The sequence below is a fragment of the Girardinichthys multiradiatus genome, chromosome 17 (assembly GCF_021462225.1).
Source record: "Girardinichthys multiradiatus isolate DD_20200921_A chromosome 17, DD_fGirMul_XY1, whole genome shotgun sequence".
Classification (NCBI taxonomy): Eukaryota; Metazoa; Chordata; class Actinopteri; order Cyprinodontiformes; family Goodeidae; genus Girardinichthys; species Girardinichthys multiradiatus.
Window position 1 is genome coordinate 5,140,645 of NC_061809.1, and position 23,639 is coordinate 5,164,283.

General features: G+C 40.3%; 1 protein-coding gene across 1 annotated transcript; it reads left to right on the forward strand.

The window, feature by feature from the left end:
* Positions 1 to 16,695: 16,695 nt before the first annotated feature.
* On the forward strand, positions 16,696 to 23,639 carry prl2 (prolactin 2). Its single transcript, XM_047390229.1, has 5 exons — positions 16,696 to 16,812; positions 17,144 to 17,331; positions 20,560 to 20,667; positions 20,897 to 21,076; positions 23,095 to 23,639. Exons 1-5 carry the CDS (start codon positions 16,791 to 16,793, stop codon positions 23,287 to 23,289), a joined length of 693 nt encoding a protein of 230 aa, XP_047246185.1. The 5' UTR covers positions 16,696 to 16,790; the 3' UTR covers positions 23,290 to 23,639.

The following is a 23,639-nucleotide window of genomic DNA, read 5'->3' on the forward strand; positions in this document are numbered from 1 at the left end:
ACTATTGACACCCTCAAGCAAGAGGGTAAGACACAGAAAGACATTTCTGAACGAATAGGCTGTTCCCAGAGTGCTGTATCAAGGCACCTCAGTGGGAAGTCTGTGGGAAGGAAAAAGTGTGGCAGAAAACGCTGCACAACGAGAAGAGGTGACCGGACCTTGAGGAAGATTGTGGAGAAGGGCCGATTCCAGACCTTGGGGGACCTGCGGAAGCAGTGGACTGAGTCTGGAGTAGAAACATCCACAGCCACCGTGCACAGGCGTGTGCAGGAAATGGGCTACAGGTGCCGCATTCCCCAGACCTGGGCTACAGAGAAGCAGCACTGGACTGTTGCTCAGTGGTCCAAAGTACTTTTTTCGGATGAAAGCAAATTCTGCATGTCATTCGGAAATCAAGGTGCCAGAGTCTGGAGGAAGACTGAAGAGAAGGAAATGCCAAAATGCCAGAAGTCCAGTGTCAAGTACCCATAGTCAGTGATGGTCTGGGGTGCCGTGTCAGCTGCTGGTGTTGGTCCACTGTGTTTTTATCAAGGGCAGGGTCAATGCAGCTAGCTATCAGGAGATTTTGGAGCACTTCATGCTTCCATCTGCTGAAAAGCTTTATGGAGATGAAGATTTCATTTTTCAGCACGACCTGGCACCTGCTCACAGTGCCAAAACCACTGGTAAATGGTTTACTGACCATGGTATCACTGTGCTCAATTGGCCTGCCAACTCTCCTGACCTGAACCCCATAGAGAATCTGTGGGATATTGTGAAGAGAATGTTGAGAGACTCAAGACCCAACACTCTGGATGAGCTAAAGGCCGCTATCGAAGCATCCTGGGCCTCCATAAGACCTCAGCAGTGCCACAGGCTGATTGCCTCCATGCCACGCCGCATTGAAGCAGTCATTTCTACAAAAGGATTCCCGACCAAGTATTGAGTGCATAACTGTACATGATTATTTGAAGGTTGAAGTTTTTTGTATTAAAAACACTTTTCTTTTATTGGTCGGATGAAATATGCTAATTTTGTGAGATAGGAATTTTGGGTTTTCATGAGCTGTATGGCAAAATCATCCGTATTAAGACAATAAAAGACCTGAAATATTTCAGTTAGTGTGCAATGAATCTAAAATATATGAATGTTAAATTTTCATCATTATATTATAGAAAATAATGAACTTTATCACAATATGCTAATTTTTTGAGAAGGACCTGTACATTCCAATCGATCCTAACCATTGAACATTGCAGTCAGATTCAGTTATTTATTCAAATTGGATAAAAAGTTTTTCTATCTAAGGAAACCCAGCAGATTGCATCGAGACAGAGACTTGTAGCAGTCAGTCCTCCTGGATGAGCATGTAGAGACAGTGGACAGTCACTGGCGTTAACTTTGCAGCAATCCATCATACTGAGCATGCATGTAGCGACAGTAGAGAGGAAAAACTCCCTTTTAACAGGAAGAAACCTCCAGCAGAACCAGGCTCAGTGTGAGCACCCATCTGCCACGACCGACTGGGGGTTTGAGTGAACAGAGCAGAGACACAAAAAGAACACAGAAGCACTGATCCAGGAGTACTTTCTATGGGAAGGAAAGGTAAATGTTAATGGATGTAGCTCCTTTAGTCGTTTCATCTAGAAAGAAAGAATAGTTAAACTCTGAGCCATTTTTCAAGAAAAGAGTTTGAAAGATAGCATATATAATTAGTTACAGTAAAAGCTCAGTCAGTAGCTATGTCTAGGAGAGAGAAAGGGTTAAACACTGAAAGACAGGGCCATGTGGGCCATCGGTAGAGGGTGAGCATTAAGTTGTTGCCAGCAGAAGCTTGGACGATGCCCCTCTCCAGAAAGGTGTCACAGGTAGACACAGAGACAGGCCAGGTGTAGCTTCTAGGAAGAGAAAAGAGAGATAACATAAAGTGAAAAGCTGAAATAACATCAAATAATGCAAAATTGGAGAGTAGTGTGAGAATGTAGCGAAGAGGGTAAAAGTGGTCATTATGTCCTCCAGCAGCCTAAGCCTATTTCAGCATAACTACACAGATAGTTTCAGTTCAGATTATTTAGTTAAACGGCGCTTATTTACAAAAATGTCATCTCAAGGCACCCCACAAAGATGGTCCCCACTGATGGTCATTGTTATACTAAAAACCACAAGGATTGGGATACCTCCCTCTGTCAGACTGATTATAACCATTGGAAAAGAGAAGGGGTCATACAGGTAGCAGAAATGGAGGGTGTGTTTGCACCTCAACCATAACTGAGCCGGTTTAGACTAAATCTGACTCCCCCTTACTCCAACCAACAGGGAGGGAGGAAGGCTCCCTCCCTGATAACCTAAGCCACTCTAACTATAAGCTTTATCAAAAAGGAAAGTTTTAAGCCTAGCCTTAAAAGTAGACAGGGTGTCTGCCTCACGGACTAAAACTGGGAGCTGGTTCCACAGGAGAGGAGCCTGATAACTAAAGGATCTGCCTCTCATTCTACCTCTAGAGACTCTAGGAACCACCAGTAAACCTGCAGTCTGAGAATGAAGTGCTCTGTTAGGAATAAATGGAGCAATTAGATCTCTGATGTATGATACAGCTACATCATTAAGGGCTTTATATGTGAGGAGGAGAATTTTAAATTCAATTCTGGATTAAACAGGGAGCCGATGAAGGGAAGCTAACGTAGGAGAAATATGATCTCTCTTTTTAATTTTCATCAGAACTCTTGCTGCAGCATTTTGAATCAGCTGAAGGTTTTAACTGCATTTTGTGGACAACCTGATAGTAAAGAATTACAATAGTCCACCCTTGAAGTAACAAATGCATGGACTAGTTTTTCAGCGTCATTCCTGGATAGGATATTTCTAATTTTGGCAATGTTCCAGAGGTGAAAGACGGAAATCCTAGAAACCTGTTTTATATGGGATTAATTGACATGTCCTGGTCAAAAATAACACCAAGGTTTTTTACTTTATTACCTGAGGTCAATTTAATGCCATCCAGGTTAAGTGATTGACTAAGCAGTTTTTTTTTTAAAGACTGCGGTCCAAAGACGACAACGTCTGTCTTGTCTGAATTTAGAAGCAGAAAATTTAAAGTCATCCAAGATTTTATGTCTTCAAGACATGCTTGTAGTCTATCTAAATGGTTGGGCTCACCAGGATTTATGGATAAGTAAAGCTGAGTATCATCAGCGTAACATTGCCCAAGTACTGAACCCTGCGGTACTCCACAATTAACGCTGGAGTTTGAAGATGATTTATCATTTACATGAACAAACTGGAATATGTCAGACAAATAAGATTTAAACCAGTCTAGTGCTGTTCCCCTGATACCTACAGCATATTCCAGCCTTTCTAAGAGAAGATTGTGATCAACTGTATAAAATACAGAACTGATATCTAATAGGACAAGTACAGACACAAGGGTAAAGCAATAACACGAAAAGCATAAGCAGTGAATTTAAACAACAGGGATAAAAGCATGTGGCGATGTGAACATTATCAGACAAGACATTCAGAGACTAAATACCTCCGCCTCATGGCCAACACCAGTGGATGACAGTGCATCCTTCCTGAAATGCTTTAGCCTGCTCATTGCCCCATGTCCAGCAGTTCATCTACAAAAGGAGATCACCCAAGGGTTTGTCTCTCTCAGCCAGCTGGGGGATAAACTTGTCCAGCTGGTTCACCATTCCAAGAAAGGATCTTAATTCATTCACTGTTGTTGGCTCTTTCATCCTCCTCACTACTTTCATCTTGACCGTATCTGAGCTGGTGCCGTTGACAGAGATCAAATGACGTAGGAATTTCACCACAGACTTAAAGGTCATATTTTTCAATATTTAGTGTAATACCTGCTTTATGAATCTTCTTCAGCATATAGGCCAGCATCATGCTCCTCCTCCGTACGACCCCATACCAGCACATCGTCTGTGTGGTACACCACTCCCTCAAACCTCTCTTTGACCTCTGGCATCATCCATTTAAAAGACAATGCCCAGTCTTAAAAGATCACCAATAGCTTACCATGAAAGATGCTGCACAGTATCATCTTAAAGAACAAAATGCCCAAAGAGTGTGATAAATGTCTCGCGGAATTTTCAGTCAGGGGAATCTGGCAAAATCCCATAATTACATCCAGGTTACTAAAAATAGTGGTTCCAGCTAGTATGCCCAGTGTTTTCTCCACTGCTGGCAGAATAAACCCCAAGGCTTTCCATGTGGGACAGTTCCTACTTCTTTGTCAAACAGTGGCAATGGGATCCATCTTGGAATCTTTAGTGAGAACGGTTGAGCCTCTGGTTTCAGCTTTATGTGTATGGCTGGCGCACTTCTACAAGTCCGCTACATAGTTTTGGATAGGTTTGCTTTAATGTCTCTTAAGTTTAGTTTAGTTTAGTTTAGTTTAGTTTAGTTTAGTTTAGTTTAGTTTAGTTTAGTTTAGTTTAGTTTAGTTTAGTTTGCACAACTAAAATACAGAACAAAGATATTAAGAAAAAATAATGATAACAATGCAAACAATGCGTCCAAATAGTATGAAAAATATAATACAATTCAACAAAGCATCCTTCATCAGCTGATCATCGATTTGTGAAATAGAATCATATGAGAAATAAAAATATAAAAACACATATACAAAGTATTATTGGGGATGTAAATAGAATATCAATGAGAAAAAAAGACAATCACAATTCTTTGATTAAGTGCAATTTTAAATAACACTTGAACTCTTTTACAGAAGGCCTGCCTTTTACCAAGTGCAAAAAGTAATTACAAAGTTTAGCTCCCCTGTACCACAGAGAAAACTGACCTCTACTAGTCTGATATTTAGGAAGATGACGCTCGGATCTCTGTCGAGTTAAATAAGAATGAACTGCATATTTGATTTAAAGTAATGAGTGAAATGCATTGGTACATCCTCTTGACTTTCATAAATCTTCTAAACAAAAATACAAATGTGAAAAATGTTTATGTTATAGATAGTAAGAATTTGTAGATTCTTAAACAAAGGAAGAAGGACAATTGTAATCTAATTGAGCTGCAATTCTAACAAAGCATTTTTGAAGAGCCAGAATTTTACAGAGTTATGGGAAAAGTACTTTCCCAGACTATCTTATAATAAGATAGATGTGGGTATATCTGACTATAATGAAGTGTAAGCAAACATTCTGCATTATTGTAGTGACTAACTTTACTTGTTACACCAATAGATGTATGCATTTTTTGAGAAATCCAGTTCGTATGATCTTTCCACCTTAAGCTCTCATCAACAATAACTCCAAGAAATGTTGTTAATAATACTTGTCGTATCGCAATGCCATCAACAAAAATTTTAGAACATTTTCCAGAATATGACCTGTTACCACTGAAAATCACGAAATTTATTTTTTTTAGATTTAAAGATAACTTATTTAATCTAAACCATGAAACACAGGCACTCAAACCAAGATTAGTGTTTATTCAAAAGTGAATCAAAATGTGTATGAGAAAGAAGCAAGGTTGTATCATCGGCAAACATAATTGGTGAAAGAACATTGGAAACCACTGATAAATCATTTATGTAAATCAGAAATAACAATGGTTCAAGGATGGAAGCCTTGAGGAGCTACACAAAGTATCTTGGCTCTGTTAGAATTGCAACCCTTAAAGCTAACAAATTGCTGCTTATTACAAATATAACTATTTAACCATTTGTAAACAAGACCATGAAATCTATACTTACAAAGTTTCTACATCAAAATATTATTTACAGTCCAGGCCTGCAACTAGCCCCAGCCTACAGCTCACAGGTTTTCCCAGCAGTGCAGTGTGCAGAAAAGGAAAACATACACATCCTTCATCTCCGCTTTCCCACCTCTCCTCAGCAGCATCATGGCAATGCCCACAACATCCTCTTCTTAAACTTCATGTGCAGATTTAGGCGTCCTGCACGCACGACTACAATGTCCCTTTCCGCCACATTTGAGACAATTAGCTTCATTTGCAGGACAATCACATTTAAGATGTCACAATGAACTGCCACATTTGTGACACTGCGACTATGAAGATTTCCCTTGCTGTTCTGGGCATTGTGTGACTTATTAGCATGCTGATGTTTTTTTTAGAAGGCTTGCAGCTCTGGAACTCTCTGACTCTGTCCACAGACTTATCATGTGCTTTTGTGTCCCCTCGCAGGGAAGCTTGTTGATTTTTCACCTTCTCGCTTCAACCCGGCTCCACCTCTGTCTTCCGGTAAGCAGTCTCCCCGACACCTGAACACTTCTCGAGGGAATTCGGAAATTGTCAGGGTTTCCTTTTACAGTGCACCCTTGCCTTCAGCCACTTCCCCCCGTTCTTTCTCTTACGTTGCAAGCAAAATATCCTTTGTGATTGGTCTACTGAAGGACAAAGCGTTAAGGTGGGCTGAATCTCTTCTCAATGAACAAACAATTTACCAGTTCACCTACACAGAATTCATCTGACAATTAAACAAACTTTTTTGTTATGCATAACCAAAGAAAAATCAGCAAAACGACTATGGACATTAAGACAAAGAACTATATCAGTAGCAGATAGGTCAGTGGATATTGGCCACAGAGTCAGCCTGGAACCACCCTGCTCTTAAAGAAGCAATTCTGAACCCACTAAAGGAAAAACTAAAAGATAAATTGTCATGCAGAGATTAACCTAAGACTTGAGAGGAACTTATAAATTTAGTTATTCGGATTGACAGTTGCCTGAGAGAGCATTCAAGAGAAATATTAAGCCTTGTTCGTGTGTCAAACCCCTATACCTTTAAACTAGTGTGACATCAGAAGGCAGAATTGATGCTCCCACGTCTAGCTCAGTAACTCCTGAGCCCATGCAAATTGGAAGAGCCTGCCTCTCTCCTGAAGAGAGGTTAAAAGGATGACTTCTGGGCAGTTTTTATATTGTAGCAACTTTGTGCAAAATATTGCTGTATGTCCCGTGCGCACAAACTCCCCAGCCCGCCAATGAAAACTGGGGTTTTGCCGGGCGAAAAGAAGAAATTAGACCCCAATTCCAGATTTGATCCACTCTCTGCATAAACCAAGACCAGCTTTCTATCAGTGCCCTCACTGATTCCGGATCTAAATAAAACGTCATCAGCCCCGACCTAGTAAAATAGTGTAACATCCCCATTTAGACTCTTGATGTGCCTGTTCATGTCAACTCTCTGGACGGTTGTTCTCTAGAAACCATCACTCATCAAACTGAACCCATTCAACTTATTTCCTCTGGTAACCATCATGAACTATTATCTTTTTCCATCTTCCCCATTTGAGATTGTCCCATTGTTCTCAGAGATATAACCCTCACATGAATTGGTCCAGTTTCCACACTAAATCCTGGAATACATACTATATGTCTACCTGTTTACGCTCTGCCATGCCCTCAGTAAATTCAAACCTCCAACAAGAACCCATTTCTCCTCCTGAACTTTCTACCTGAATATTATGATCTTGTCCGAGCTTCCGCACCCTGTTGGCTGTCAGACGTCTCGGAGTTCCTCCGGTCCTTGGTCCCCAGAAGCGATCACACACTTTATCTAACTCTGACTCTTAAAGGAACGACTCTCAAACAGTTTCTAACTTTTAGCTACTTTAATCTAAATTAGACAGAGGAATGATTACAGAGATCAGCGCTGAGGCTCCTGTCTCGGACCGTTGCCGTCTGTGTAAGGATGACGAAGAGCCCCGAAAGAAGGTCACATGTAGTTTTATATCTGGCACTCCAATGCAATGGATGTACTGTCATTATTTTCGTAATAGATCTGACCCACATACAGAAGAACACTCTGAAGGACAACTGAATCAGTGAAAGGTGTTTTATTTACAGCAAGTGAGTCGAGAACGTGAACGGGTGAATCACCAACTGTATGGAAAGAGGGGGAAGAGAACTGGTGAAAACAAGAACTATTATGTTGCTGAATTAACAAAAAGGAACTATAATAATCAGGGAAACGGCTTACTAAGTAAGTGCAGTCAGGTCGCCAGGGGTAGAGGGATTCGGGGTCCAGGTTTACGAGGTGGAGTAATCCAGATGGTTTCTCTTGTGCTGTTGAGTGAGCTTGGGTGAGATCAGCAGTTAGTTCAGTGTTCAGGTACTTGCGTTGGAAGGTGGACAGGGTACGCTTATACCTTGGTTCAGGAGATGAAGGAAAAGAGGAAGCTGCCAGCTTGGTCCTTGGGAACAAAATCCACGAAACGTAGGTAATCTTGGTCGTCCAGAAACTTATGGAACCCAAGTCAGTGTTCAGCAAAAGTGATCAAAAGAGTCAGGTTTTAGCTTGCGAAGGAACGTACACAAGGTCAGCTTAGGACAAAGAACGAAGCATAGCTTAATAGTGGATGAGCTTGTTTCCACTGAAGGCAAACACTCTGGCATCGAAGTGCTGGCAGCCTCCTGCTTAAATACATCCCCAAGCAATCAGCAGATCAGTCGCACCTGTCACCCAGCACACTTGAGAAGCTCCAGCACCATCTGGAAACTGAAAGTAAAGTCACAAACAAAAATACAAACACACACACTGAACCCAGACCCCGATATGTGCCCTCCCTCAGTGATTGTCAGTAGACTATGTGTCAACATTGTGGTGTCTATCTGTTAGGTTGTGTAGTAGCGGGTGTCCATCCTTAATCTAAGTGTGCCGTGCCATTCTAATCAAACCAGATACCGGCTGCTCCACTATCAAACCCAGTGCCCCAGCCTCAGGTCGTTCATGACAAACCTTGGGCTATTTATCCTTGTAATGTGTATCCTATTCTAACAAAAGGGAAACATTAGAACTTATGCTTTATATCACTATGGTACAAATGGGAAAAACAGCTATGAGTAATATTAATAAAGGTTATTCCTAACAATCTCCAGCAAGTATTCAGCAAATATTTTGCCATTTCTCTTCCATCTCACCGCTCATATGACTACGCAATAAATCTCCTCCCTGGGGTATCTCTCCCGTCTAGACGGCTTTACAACCTCTCACGTCCTGAGTGAGAGGCGGTGCAGAAATACGTTCATGAATCACTTAAAGCAGGCATAATCCATCCCTCATCCTCTCCACTAGGGGTAGGTTTCATCTTTGTGGAAAAGAAGCCTTCAGGTTCATCCAGCAAGCCACTATTTTCTCCAGACTCGACATACGCAACGCTTACCACCCTGCCTACATCCACAAAGGAGATGAGTGGAAAACAGCCTTCAAGACACACATCGGACACTTTGAATATTTGGTGATGCTATTCGGACTCACCAACGCACCAGCATGGTCTTTCAGGCCCTATTAAACGACTTAATCTGTGATTTTCTCAACATTTTTGTAGAGTGGGGAGAACAAGTATTTCATAAACTGCTGATTTTGCAGTTTTTCCCACTTGCAAAGCATGTAGAAGTCTTTAATTTTTATCATATGCACTTTTCAACTGTGAGTGAGGGAATCTATAACAAAAATCCAGAAAATCCAATTGTGTGATTTTCAAGTAATTAATTTGCATTTTATTGCATGACATAAGTATTTGATCATCTAACAACCAGTGAAAATCCCGGCTCTCACGGGCCTGTTAATTCTTCTTTAAGAAGCCCTTCTGTACTCCACTCATTACCTGTATTAACTGCACCTGTTTGAACTCGTTATCTGCATAAAAGACACCTGTCCACACACTCATTCAAACAAACTCCAACCTCTCCACAATGGCCAAGACCAAAGAGCTGTGTAAGGACATCAGGATAAAATAGTACACCTGCACAAGGCTGGGATGGACTACAGGAAAATAGCCAAGCAGTTTGGTGAGAAGGCAACAACTGTTGGAGCAATTATAAGAAAATGGAAGAAGTTTAAGATAACTGTCAACTCGCTCAGTCTGGGGCTCTATGCAAGATCTCACCTCGGGGTGGCATCAATAATCATGAGGAAGGTGAGGGATCAGCCCAGAACTACATGGCAGGACCTAGTGAATGACCTGAAGAGAGCTGGGACCACAGTCTCAAAGAAGACCATTAGTAACACACTACGCCGCCATGGATTAAAATCCTGCAGAGCAGGCAGGGTCCCCCTGCTCAAGCCAGCGCATGTCCAGGCCCGTCTGAATTCTGCCAGTGACCGTATGGATGATCCAGAAGAGGAATGGGAGAAGGTCATGTGGTCTGATGAGGCAAAAATAGAGCTTTTTGGTCTAAACTCCACTCGCCGTGTTTGGAGGAAGAAGAAGGATGACTACAACCCAAGAACACCATCCCTACCATGAAGCATGGAGGTGGAAACATCATTCTTTGGGATGCTTTTCTGCAAAGGGGACAGGACGACGGCACTGTATTGAGTGAAGGATGGAATGGGGCCATGTATCAGAAGATCTTAGCCACCAAGCTCCTTGCCTCAGTAAGGGCATTGAAGATGGGTCGTGGCTGGATCTACCAGCAAGACAACGACCAGAAGCACTGCCAGAGCAACTAAGGAGTGTCTCCGTAAGAAGCATCTCAGGATCCTGGAGTGACCTAACCAGTCTCCAGATCTGAAACCAATCGAAAATCTTTGGAGGAAGCTGTAAGTCCGTGTTGCCCAGCAACAGACCTGAAACCTGAAGGATCTGGAGAAGATCTGTATGTAGGAGTGGTCCAAGATCCCTGCTGCAGTGTGTGCAAACCTTGTCAAGAACTAGAGGAAACGTCTGATATCTGTAATTGCAATCAAAGGTATTGGACCAAATATTAATATTGATATATGATGTTTCAAATACTTGTCATGCAATAAAATGCAAATTAATTACTTAAAAATCACACAATGTGATTAAGACTTCTACATGCTTTGCAAGTGGGAAAACCTGCAAAATTGGCAGTGTATCAAATACTTGTTCTCCCCACTGTATTTGTTTACCTGGAGGACATTTTAATCTTTTCCAGAAACTTGGAGGAGCATCAGGTCCACGTCCACAAGGTTCTCCAACTGGAGAACAGATTATTTGCTAATGCCGAAAAGTGTGCCTTCCATCAAACATCCAGAACCTTTCTGGGTTACATCTTCGAGGGTGGACAGGTGAAAACCGCCCGGAGAAAACCAGATTAGTACAAGACTGGCCAACACCCACTACCCATAAACAGATGCAACTCTTCCTGGGGTACTTAAACTTCTACCACCGATTCATCAGGAATTTTAGACTGGTTGCAACACCCCTCACAACACTCACCTCCAACAAAACAACTTTCTCTTGGTCCCCAGCAGCAGACAAAGCTTTTCTGAAGCTTAACAAGCTCTTTTCATCGGCCCCTAACCTAATCAACTCTGATCTGGCCATCCCATTCATAGTGGAGGTGGATACGTCCGACTCTGTGGTGGGGGCCGTTCTTTCTCAAATAGTTCCCTCTGACAACAAGAGGCACCCCTGCGCATTCTTCTCAAAACGTTTCTTCCCCACTGAGAAGAACAACCATGTTGGAGATTGAGAGCTGCTGGCCATCAAGCAGGCCTTCGAGGAGTGAAGACATTGGCTTGAGGGCATAGAAGAGCCAGTCATTGTATGGACAGACCATAAAAATCTGTCCTACCTGCAATCAGCCAGATGTCTCAATTCCATCAGTTACGTTGGTCCCTCTTCTTTTCCCAATTCAACTTCACCATAACTTACCGCCCTGGATTCCGCAACATTAAACCAGATGCTCTCTCATGACAGTTTTCATGTGGGGAGAGGGACAGTGACCCTGAGCTTATCCTTCCCTCGTCCTGCATCATCGGGTCACTTCTCTGGGACCTAGAGCCCTCAGTGCAACGGGTTCCTGAATGAACCGGATCCTGGGGGAGGACCACCCCGACAGCAGTTTGTTGCCTCATCTGCCAGGTCTTAGGTTATTCATTGGGCACACACCTCCCGTTTCTCCTGCCACCTAGGGGTCTGCGGAAACATTGGTTTCTCCGCCATTATTTATGGTGGCTGTCTCTAAATTCTGATATCATCAAATACATCTCATCATGCTCTATCTGTGCTACAAAAAAGAACTCTCACCATCCCTCCCGCAACTTGTGGTCCATTTTATTACATGACTGAAAGTTTCAAAAAATAAAGCAGTCATTCCTACTATCATCGACCAATTCTCCAAGGTGTGTTACCTATTGGCTCTTGCTCTTTGTGCGTGCAGATTTGTGGATGGCTACTGGGCTGGTGCTGAGACAAAATAGGATTGTCATTGTTAAATCAATGCGGAAGGACATGCTTCAGCTTATCCATGAGGGACATCTTGGCGTGGAGAAATGTAAAAGAAGAATGAGAGAAGAAGTTTACTGGCTGGGCATCAACAGGGATATTGAAGAGATGATACAGAAATGTGAAACATGTCTGAAACATCACTACAAACAAACAAAAGAACCAATGCTGGTAGTAGACCTACCACTGCCCCATGTCAAAAGGTAGGCCCAGATTAATTAGATTTGGATGGCAAGGACTATCTTCTGGTGATTGATCACTATTCTAATTATCCAGAAAGTGTAGAACTTTCCAGTATATCAGCACAGTCTGTCATCACACACATGAAGGGATTTTTCGCCAGACATGGAATTCCACAAAGCGTTGTCAGTGACAATAGTCCACAAAATGACTGTGGAGAATTTAGTGACTTTGCAAAGCAATATGGATATTAAACATATCACCTCTAGTCCCTTGTATCCGCAAGCAAAAGGACAAGCAGAAACAGGAGTCCAAATAGTGAAGAGACTGTTTAAAAAAGCAAGAGACAGTAAAACTGACCCCTACCTGGCTCTGCTGAGCTATAGGGCTTCATCTCTGGACTGTGGGTCATCGTCTGCTGAGCTACTCAGGCATCGCAAGCTATGTACTACACTTCCACACATTTCAAAGGACAGTGATAACAAACCAAGCTTACTGACAAAAGGATGAAACTCAAGCACGGCAGAAAAGGAACCACTACAAATCGTTGAGGGGTCTGGAACCTTTTCAGGACAGAGATTATGTGAGATGTTGTTGTAATGCACCAGAATGAGGACCTGAAATTTTAACCAAACACTCTTTAAAGACTGACTGAAGAGCTTGGTCTTTATAGCTTGGTCCTTTAATCTCCTGTAGTGGAATTTTCTTATCAAAGTGGAAAGAAGTTGACTCACAACAAGAGAAAATCCAGACTTTGTCTTTATAAGTTTTATTCAAAGGCATTAAGCGTTTGAAGACCCTGTCACTGAGGTTAGTCAGTGAAGCAGAGCCCCGATCAACATTTACACACAGTATTTATACCAAACATGACAGTGTTATCTCAACTTCAAACAGTCTGTGTTTTATGGCCTAGACCCTCCTCGGGTTCAGAGGTGACAAAGTTATCTAGGAACAAACCATCGGCTCTTCCTGAGACATCACCCTAAATGATGGGTTTTAACCATTAAACTTCTGATAATGGCTTTACAGCTTCCTCCTCTAACACAGATGTTCTGAGGAGTGAGGTAACCTAAAGGTCATACACTTTGGAGCACTTAATAAAAGAATGTCCATTACACTCCAAAGGTATGAAAAACAGGCAGAGGTCACACACAAGGAGGCAGAGGCAGGCTTACAAATCCAGGGGTTAGGCAGAATCCGAAATTCAGGGATCATAAACGGTGTCGTTGTCCAGAGATCAGAAATTCAGAAAGAATCCAGCAGGAGCAAGGCAAGGCAGAAGAATCCATGACACAAAAGCAAGGTCAGAACGTGGAGATCAGGCAAGGGCATGGAAAGAACACTGGATATCTACTTGCAAGAACGTTTCGAAAATCTGGCAAAAAAAAGGCTGATTGCAGCAGAGCAGAGCACATGGGCGAGGCAAAGGCAGAGAGCAGCCAGGCACAAATCATGATATTTGTGAGATGTTGTGAGAATTGTAGGCCCTGACAAAAAAGCAACAGTTCCCAGTGAAGTAGGACCCAGGTCGTTTGCTGTTAAGACAGAGAATGCACAAGTATGTTAAACATCAGGCAGAGGAGACTGGATCTGAACAACAGGGTGTTCCACCAGATGGGCACCACAGAGAGCCTCATTCACCTTCCCTAATGACTGAGACACTGAGGTCTACCAGGCCTAAGAAACCTCCAGAGGCGCTGATAGAACAAGTATGAACAGTTGTTGTAAAGAGTTATTTGTTTAAATTTGTAAAGAAAAAAAAAATAATAATAGATTATTAATAATTAAGTTGGAATAATGGAATAATAATAATTGTTCACACTTGCTCCAACTCTGTTGAGTTATAATGTTTTATTGACTGTTTAAGTTGCATAAAATGTGAAGAGCCATATTGTTTGAGTGTATGTGACTCCTTTAGTTTGGTCAGGGAAAGCTAAGGTATACACTTGAATCTATTTTGTTTGGATTATGCTAAGAGTGCTAAAGACTGTAGTTTGTTGCATTTGTTGCAAAAGGTGCAAGGAGTTTGTTCAGAAAGCTGCACTTGCGTAAGCGATTTGAGGAGCGCGGACCTACAGACATTATACTACATGAATGCAATCAAAAATAGCCAGGACCTTGTCTTGATACTACCGCTATGATTGATCTTTAGGCATTTAATGGTCGTCAAGCAGCTCTTATATCCTCAGCAGTCTGATGATGATTAGAGTCACGTGTGACTGCTGCAGTCTGCCAACCAATGTTTAGGATATGAAACAATTGTTGTTTTTATGTCTATTAAAAAAATGTCCAATCACTTTAAACAGGGGCACTCCTGGAGGCCTTTTTTTGACTCTGTTGGCATCAGCCATCTTGTATGGTATTGTGTGTTTGGAGCAGCAGCTGAGAAGAAGAGGTTAGATAAGCTCATCAGGGAGCCTAGCTCTTTCCTATGATGCCCGCTGGACATGGTGCAGGTGGTGGGAGACAGAAGGGCTCTAGCATAAATAACATCACTCTTGGACAATGTCTCTCACCCCATGCATGAATCTGTTGCAGAACTGGAAAGCTCTTTCAGTGACAGATGGCTGCATCATAGGTGCACTAAGTTATCACAGATCCTTCCTCCCAGCAGCTATTAGACTTTATAATAATCACTGCTCCCAACAAACTCAATAAGTGTTGATATCCCTGCTGTTATTTGCACCAGTTTTCCACTTTTTGTAAATAATGTGTTGTTGTTTTCTCAAGCACAATTACAAATGCACTTTTTGTAAATTTCCAAATCACCCTACTCATTGGACATTTAATTTATTCAGAGGTTTAATAACTTCACATATTTTTTCTTATGTTGCAATTTTTTTCCTTTACTGTACAGTTTACTTTTACTTGTTGATCTTTTTATGTTCATGAGTACCTGCATGCTTCCACTGTCCTTTTACTTTGCTGCGGACTCACCTGAATTTACCCACTGTGGGGAAATAAAGGATATTCTATTCTATTATATTCTATTCTATTCTATTCTATTCTATTCTATTCTATTCTTTGCCCTGTACCAACAAATGCCTAAATTCAGCCCCTTACTCTTCCATCAGGATCACAGCTGTTTCCTCAAGGACCTTGTACCACAGGCTGCTCTCTGTAACTACCAGGCAAACAGCACCATATAACTCCAGGGATTTTGATGGTGGCAGGTTACTCGAATTAAACCTTTTGAGTCAGTATCTGAGCTCTCCTCTGGTCCAAAAACAAAAACTTCCCAAAGTAAAGCTTTTCAGCTCAGGCTGAACCCAGTACCGTGCACCCTTTCTGCTCCAAGTTCAGTTATGTGTCTTTAAACCATTTAGCCACTGTTGCCGTATAACCTATATTGAGAATAGCACAGCAACGAGATCAGTTAACACAACCCCTTACTGTAGCTTATGTCTCAGACAAAACAGCTATCAGTCCCTCCTGATAGACACCACTAAACATAAAGCTCAACATTGATAACTGGTCATTGGTGGTCCCTACTTTATAAATAAATACATTATTAAACAATATAATTACAATGCCCACCCAATTGGAGAAATTATATTATTCACGCTAGATCTCATATAGTTTTGGTATTTCAAGGCCTGCAATGAAATTCCAGATGGCATACCAATTTATGAGCTAATGCCGTTTGTTTCTGCTGAACAACAGAGCAGAATAAATTACGTATGATGAAAATGAGCTGGCAGTCACTGACTGGCTATAGAAATTGTATTAAAGCTGAAATAAAAGTCAGATCAAAATGTGATATTTTATGTTCCCAAACGTTTTGGCTTGTGACGCCCAAAATAATAATACCTCTGGCATATATATACAAATATACATTTGTGTATATTATTTAGAATATATATTGTACATACTGAATGTAATATATATTTAGAAAATATAGAGTGAAATAATTATAATCTATCTATCTATCTATCTATCTATCTATCTATCTATCTATCTATCTATCTATCTATCTATCTATCTATCTATCTATCTATCTATCTATCTATCTATCTATCTATCTATCTATCTATCTATCTATCTATCTATCTATCTATCTATCTATCTATCTATCTATCTATCTATCTATCTATCTATCTATCTATCTATCTAAACATACATGGTACTGTAACTCTCAATTTTTTAACATAATATTTGATATACTGTACATAGATCACAAGTCTTTTAAACCTGAGAAAAATCACAAAATAATATAAAAATATCTGTGTTTAAACATGACTCATTGGTTTTAAGGGTTGGGCTTACAGGAATGACCTGACTGATCATTTACCCCAATCCACCCCACACCCCTCCCACCATCTTCACTCCTCCTTATTTAAGCCTAAAACCCAAACTATCAGTGGGGAATTATATAAAGCTCATCCTGTCTTTAAACCAAAGCATTTCTCCAACAGAGACACACATTCTTCTGCACGCTACAGGATGTCTGCACACATCAGACCAGGCAGGTATCAGCATGCAAAAAGTTTTACCTTAGTGTTATTTCTCTGTCTTCCTCTTCTCTTCCCATTCCTTTGTCTATTTTCTTAATCTATCCCTCCATGAGGTTTTTTGTCCGTTTTGGTGCTGTCTGTGTAATCCATTTTAAAAATGAGGAAAACAGAAAATCAAACCACATCTGGATTTTTAAAGTGAAAAGCACTTTAAAAATGGATCTATATTAATCCCTCTCCTTATTGTCTATATCCTTGCAGGGTCATAGGGGAGAGTTTAGGTTTATTTATGGGTTTTATTCATAGTCTTTGTTCCTCTTCTCTTCCTTTGGTCTGTTTTAGTATCTCCTGTATTTGTGGTGCTCGTCTGTCTGGCATTCTGTAGCAGGCTAAGCAGCATGAAAGCAGCATCCATCTGTACCAATGGCCAGACCGGATGCCACTTTATCTCCCTGGCCAACCTTTTTGACCGGGTCATTCAGCACTCAGCGAGGATGCATGGCATATCGAATGACCTTCACTCTGAATTTGTAAGTCTCCTTATTATTAGAGTTATTTTTGTGATCATTTTTAATGACTCATAACATTCACTTTGACATACTTATGTTCAGTCATTCTGAATGTTATATTTGTTGTATGCCAATCGCATTTATTTATAATCTACCTGTAAAATTCAATAGTCCTGCAGTCCTGCAATGTTGATAATGTCAGTGATTTCTTGGGATTAGTTTGGTCTGCTGCTGAACTATACTGTTGCAATAATTTAAAAAAGGATTAAGTGGAGTCATTGTAGACATACACAGCTCTATCTTTAAGTGGGTAACTAAATATGTTGTTATCATGCCTAAACACCCCCTCCCTCCCTAGGATAATGTGTTACAGTAATGGGATCAGCAAGTTCTACCCCATTATTTCTTTCTGTTTTTGTTTCTTAGTTATAAGAAAAATGAGTAATAATAAAAGCCATTTATATGTAATTATTTTATTCATCAAAGTAAACTAGCTATCCAAAGCAACCTGCCCTCATGGGAAATAGTAATTCCTTCTTTCTTATAGGTAAACATATTTTGGAAAGCTTACTTCAATTCACTTTCCACTCCCAAGCCTGATTACAGCTGGACACAAAGAATGAATAAATTACCAAAATAGTACATGTCTGACAAGATGTAGTAGTTTAAAAGATTTGGAAAAATAACCCAATTATACCCTGCAGATAATCTTCAAGAATGTAATGAAATACATCTCTGTTGTTAATTCTGTTATATATATATATTTATGTATATATAACAAAATTATGTATTTATGTGTTATATATTTTTTTAAACTTTAGCCGACGAAATGTGCTGTGAATGTATTTGAATGTATTTTAGTTGTGAACCTTTAAAATGAATTAATTCATTTTAACCTGGCTGAACTGAAATTAGAACAAGCTTTTTTTAAGGGTGAACAGGCATAACACTGTTACTAACATAGCAGATAAGTGGGATAAAATGCTTTGCTATAGATGCTTTTAAATTTGGGAATCTTTTCAGACGAACAACACCCATGCTTAAATGTGGGGTGTCAGAGGGGTTGTTTCTGGGAGTAGGACCTAAATGCAGACAGGTGGGAAGCAGCAGAAGATGGTAAAAAAGGGTTTAATAAATAGACAAAAACTTACAGGTAGGCAGAAGCAGTTGTGGGCATGAAACAGGCTCAAGAAAAGAGGAGACTTTTAGATTTTGCGCTGTCAGTAGATTAAAGATGTGACGTTCCTGTTCTTTCCAGGTCTCTCTTTTGTCTTTTTATATTGTTCTTATCAGATTTTCACAATTAAGCCAATTCCATTTGGCCTTTATATTTGTTAGTTTTCCAAAGTAGGCAGACAGGAAGTTGGGTGCACAGAAGTGGAAAGCATGCAGCATAGTTCTCTGGAGTTGGGACTTTAACCTGGGGCGGCTGCGAGTCATGACTGAGGCCTCCGTATATGGGTCGCGTTTTACCACTAGGCCACACGCTGCACCCCCGGCAGCACTCCTTCCACTGTCCGATAATGTCCTGTTAAAGTCAGCATGTTCCCCACCCGTACTGTGAACAGTGTAGGCAAAGTGCTGTTTCTCACCAAACTCCTCCCAGGCCGAGCGCGCCTGGTCTCACAGTACCCGACAGCTGCCTCAGGAGTCCCACAAGCCAGCCAGACTTGATATAACTCCTTTTCAGCCTGATGGCATCCAGATTTACAGACTTACTTTCACAAGTGGAGTATTATGGCTAATGCTTTAATGCTCTGCTTAATATGTATAAAAAAAACTTTATCAGAAACTGCTTTGGGATTAGTTTAACTGCAATGGGCACAGAGACAGAAACGAAAGGGAAAAATAAAGGAAACAAGAAAGAGAGAGAGGTGGGGCAAAAAGGAAAAATGGAGAGAAGGAGAAAACAATAGTGGAAAGAAAGAAGGATGAAGAGAATACAAGATAATATATGCAATAGCGGGTGTGAGGAGCCACAGACCTGCCCTATAGGACCTGAGACAGACACGGAGGAAATCTGAGCCACAGACATCCAAAGGTCCCCCAGAACAACTGGACTGTTTGTTCCTGAGTTGGCATGGGTCTTAGGCCATTTTTGGGGTGATTATCATATGTGGCTGGTCTTGGCTCTCCCTAACCGCTGACGCCTTGGGGTATGTCTGGCTTCCCTGCTGGGGCTGCCCTATGGTGGTGCTGGGGTCCCTGACTGATCCTTACACTCTTGGCCAGAGTGGTGCAGACAGAGCACAGGGCTGAGTTGAGCAGTCATTGAGCTGGGTTCCAGAAGGGTCTATATGGTTGTGTCTTAGCACCTATTCCCATCTCCCTTACAATGGCAATAATGCACAAAATTGCCCTGACAGAAATAAACAAATAAATCTAAACTTAAATGTAAAAACAAAAAAAACACACAACCAATTCCACCCAGTATCTGTTAGATTTTATATTTAGAAATGAAGTCAATAACTGAGAAGATTATTGTAGATTGTAAGAGAAACAGGAAAAGGTCAAACATTATTTCCATCATGGGAGAAGAAGTGGAGGTGGTGGAGTAGTATAAATATCTCTGTGTTTACCTGGACAACAGACTGGAGTGGAGGTGCAACTGTGAAGCTGTCTACAAGAACGGACAGAGCAGACTGTACTTCTTGAAGAAGCTTAGGTCCTTAATTTTTGCACAGGTCCCATCACAGCATTTCAGTGAGGCTGAAGTACTGAGAGGTTGTATTTTTAATAGTATATAGACAGATACTTATCACAACTACTAGCATCTCATATGGCTTTTCCGACTTTTTAGAACACAGTTAACTGGATGTGATGTCATGAGAAAACTAGTAATATTGATAACTAGTTTCTTGGCTGATGTGATATTAAATCTTGAGTGAATGTCAAATAATGCATACTGTATATGCCAGGGCTCATGCGGGAACATTGGCAGAAAATCATGAGGTGCATTAGGATCAAGGATCACTGTTCAATATAGAGATGTTGTCACTTCAACAGATTTTAAAAAACATTATAAAAAGTCCCAAAGTACATTTCCATGTAATATGCTATGCTGGTTCAGTACCACAGACTGCAGTATCCAAAATGATCTCTTTAAGCTATCTTCCATTGCTTTTCTTGTGATGCACACCCATGCACACAGAAAGCATTACTAATATTAATCACTTGCGTACTCTGTCCACAGCTGACATTTAGATGAAGCCTGACCTTTGACTTGTTCATTCATGTTTGTTCCATCAGGAACTGTACTTCCTTCCCAGTAAGAACCAGATTGGCCGGGTCAGTCACAACTGCCATACGTCAACCATTCTAACTCCAAATGGCAAAGAGAATGCTCAGAGAATAGCGGTGAGTTAACCTTTCTAAAAGGTATTTCCTCTCACTGACATCAACTGTCTACATCATAGAGAAAAATTTAACCTTTTGGTTTTCCTTTAGTTATTACCTTGTACAACACACAATAGTATTAGTTCACCCTTTATTTTCAATGCAGCAGTTTGAGCAGTTACTGCATACACATTATGGTGAACATGGCCTCGTGACTAACCATGTTTCCACATGTTCTGCGTCACTCCAGAGAGAGGAACTGACGGAGGTGATTCTGAAACTCCTGGTTGCATGGCGAGATCCTCTGTGGCATTTTCACCAGGATATAGCTCAACACCATGAATTCAATAACTTCAGCTCAAATAAGTCTCTGGAAATGAGCGACATGGTGCATGAACTACGGAAAGGTGTGCAAAAAGTGGTTGAAAAGGTACATGCACTCACATAAACACACTTATACAGTGTCAAACCTTTTTAGTTTAGATCGAAAGCTATATTTTGAATATAAGTAATTGCTGCGTTGCAAATGTCAATAAAATTTCAAGAACATTTATTCTATGCTTCAGTTTATGAATACATCAGCAGCACTGTTTAGCACTGATAAGTTGGGTTAAACTATAATACTGTAAAAAAAAAACATTTTCTCATAATCTACATCATGAAAAATTATGAATAATTTTGAGCAGTCTATTTAAAATTGAAAGAAGCAAGAACATTCTGTATATGTCTCAGATTCCAATTCATTTAATATCTCTAAAATGATTAATCAACAATAACAGAAAAGCACCAGGAACCTTTTTATTAACATTGTATTTTATTTTGTTAATTAGTTGTACTACAGTTTATTTTATAATAAATGAAATAAATAAAAAGAAAGAGAAACCCCAAAAAATAGAAAAACCTATCACTAATTCTACTGATACTGGGAAAAAGGGGAACTTTTTTTAACTAAGAAGTGGTCTCTTACTGCTCTCTCAGGAGTTTGTGGATGTTTTTAATGATGGAGAATTCTGTGTTATAATACCTAACGTTAATTTAAAGAGGGAAAGAGAAGTGCTTATATTTAAAGTTTCCTAATCACCATTGCTTTGTCGGCGTCCCAGACTAGACTGTTGTCACTAATGGCACCGACTGCAGCACTCCAGGTGACAGTCTAGTCTCAGCTCATCTGACAGGGAAACCTCTTCACAATGCTGTGGTTCCGACCATACAGTCATTAGATTTAAAGGCTTTGGTTTAGTTTGTTGGATGTCCTGGTCTACTTCGGATTTAGTACTCTGTAACAATGGAAAAACAAAAAACAAAAAAAACTTTCGATTAATTTTTATGTCGCATTATGCCATGCAAACAAAAACATTAATTGTCACCAAATCCGACAAGTTAATCAGGCTTGTCATTTACTCGATCAAGCAAAATGTCTTGAAAATTCTGTGGTTCTGTTTCTGTCTGTGTGACTTTCAGAACTCAGCTATCAGGAGGTGGCAGCTTTAGGCGAAGGATTTACCATAAGGTCCTGAACTAAGCAGCAGCTAAATTTGGGAAAGGGGGGGCATGTAGTGCTAAACAGACAGCAAGAAAACTGATTCTAATCTTTCAACCAGTTTCTTTAGACTCTGGAAGATAACAAGAATGTAAACAAACTATCCAAGCTATTCAAGCTGAAGCTGTTTATTTAAAGTTTGCAGCATGAAATGACATGAATCACTAAAGTCATCACCTATTAGGTAGCAATTTAAAACATTTTGTCAATTTTTGATATGCAAAATAAGATGATTCACAAAAGTGAAACTTTGACATATGTATTGAGAGGCATTGAGACAACACTTCTGAGCATAACACTTTCATACAGACATGAGAGAAACACTGATATTTTAAGATTTAGGAAGCTATCTGCGTGGGGTAAAAGATTGTTGTGGCAAAGCCTACAGGATCCACCAAGAATATTTTAAAGGGACTTGGTGAAAGTAGTTCTTCTGGGTAGAAGAATAGATCTGTGTGTTCATGCTTGTTCTTCTGAGAGCACTCGTAAAGGAAGCGATGCATTTTCTAGTTCCTAAAGTTATTTTATTCAAAGCAAAATTCAGCATAAAAAAAGCATTTAACTGTAAGAGCAATGAACACATTGATAGTCCTTAAGGAAAATTCGCCTTGTTCACCTGATCAACTGAGCAGAATGCATGAGGTCACACTTTTAGCTCTATAGTTAATGATGGAAATAACTGAGATTAGAGAAACAACCTTGCTCCAAGTTAACATAGACTGCCTTAGCTGCTTTTCCTTATGACCTATGAGTTAAATTTAATACTTTTTCAAGAAATAAGTTCAAGAACCAAGTAGATGTATGTTCTACAAGCTTGTATGACTACATATTATATGTGGCCCATTATTAACATAAGGATTTTGGTATATTTAAAATTTGAAATAATCATGTGTGTCCTTGTCCCTAAGATGCAGATGCTGGGAATAATAAGCCCCTCTATTGGCAACCTGGGTACCCCTGAGGCTCTGTTGGCATCTGATAGTGCTGAATGGCGACTCATGAACGACTATGATCTCCTCTACTGCTTTCGCCGTGATTCAAACAAGATCCAGCACTACCTGAAGATCCTGAAGTGTCGTATAGTTCCTGAACATGGATGCTGAAAGGAAAACAACAGCTCCTGGTGTGTTGGACTCCCAGCTGTGAAATGAAAATACTCAATTTAAAAACAACACATATCCTGATTTACTGTGCTTTTTAACTGCAGACAGATCAGGCATAAATTAGCTACACTTATAATTTGTTCAGTTCTGTCATGAATGAAGACCTGCTGACAAGCAGAGACTCTGCTTACTATGTACTTCATGTATGATTTTACCTTGAAATCTTCAGCAGAAGAATGGACATAATGTAAAACATGTTTACAACTGTCATGTAAAATGCACAATGTATTGAAGAATGTTTGTATTGTATAGCAAACATTACTAGAAAAAATATATCATTGTCATTTCAA

Bases quoted from the DNA above. Each gene is read 5' to 3' on its own strand.
- prl2 (XM_047390229.1), top strand. From the start codon at position 16,791: ATGTCTGCACACATCAGACCAG. The intron at 16,813-17,143 runs GCAGGTATCAGC...GGTCTGTTTTAG, and splicing joins GTCTGCACACATCAGACCAG to TATCTCCTGTATTTGTGGTG. The intron at 20,668-20,896 runs GTGAGTTAACCT...GCGTCACTCCAG, and splicing joins AGAATGCTCAGAGAATAGCG to AGAGAGGAACTGACGGAGGT.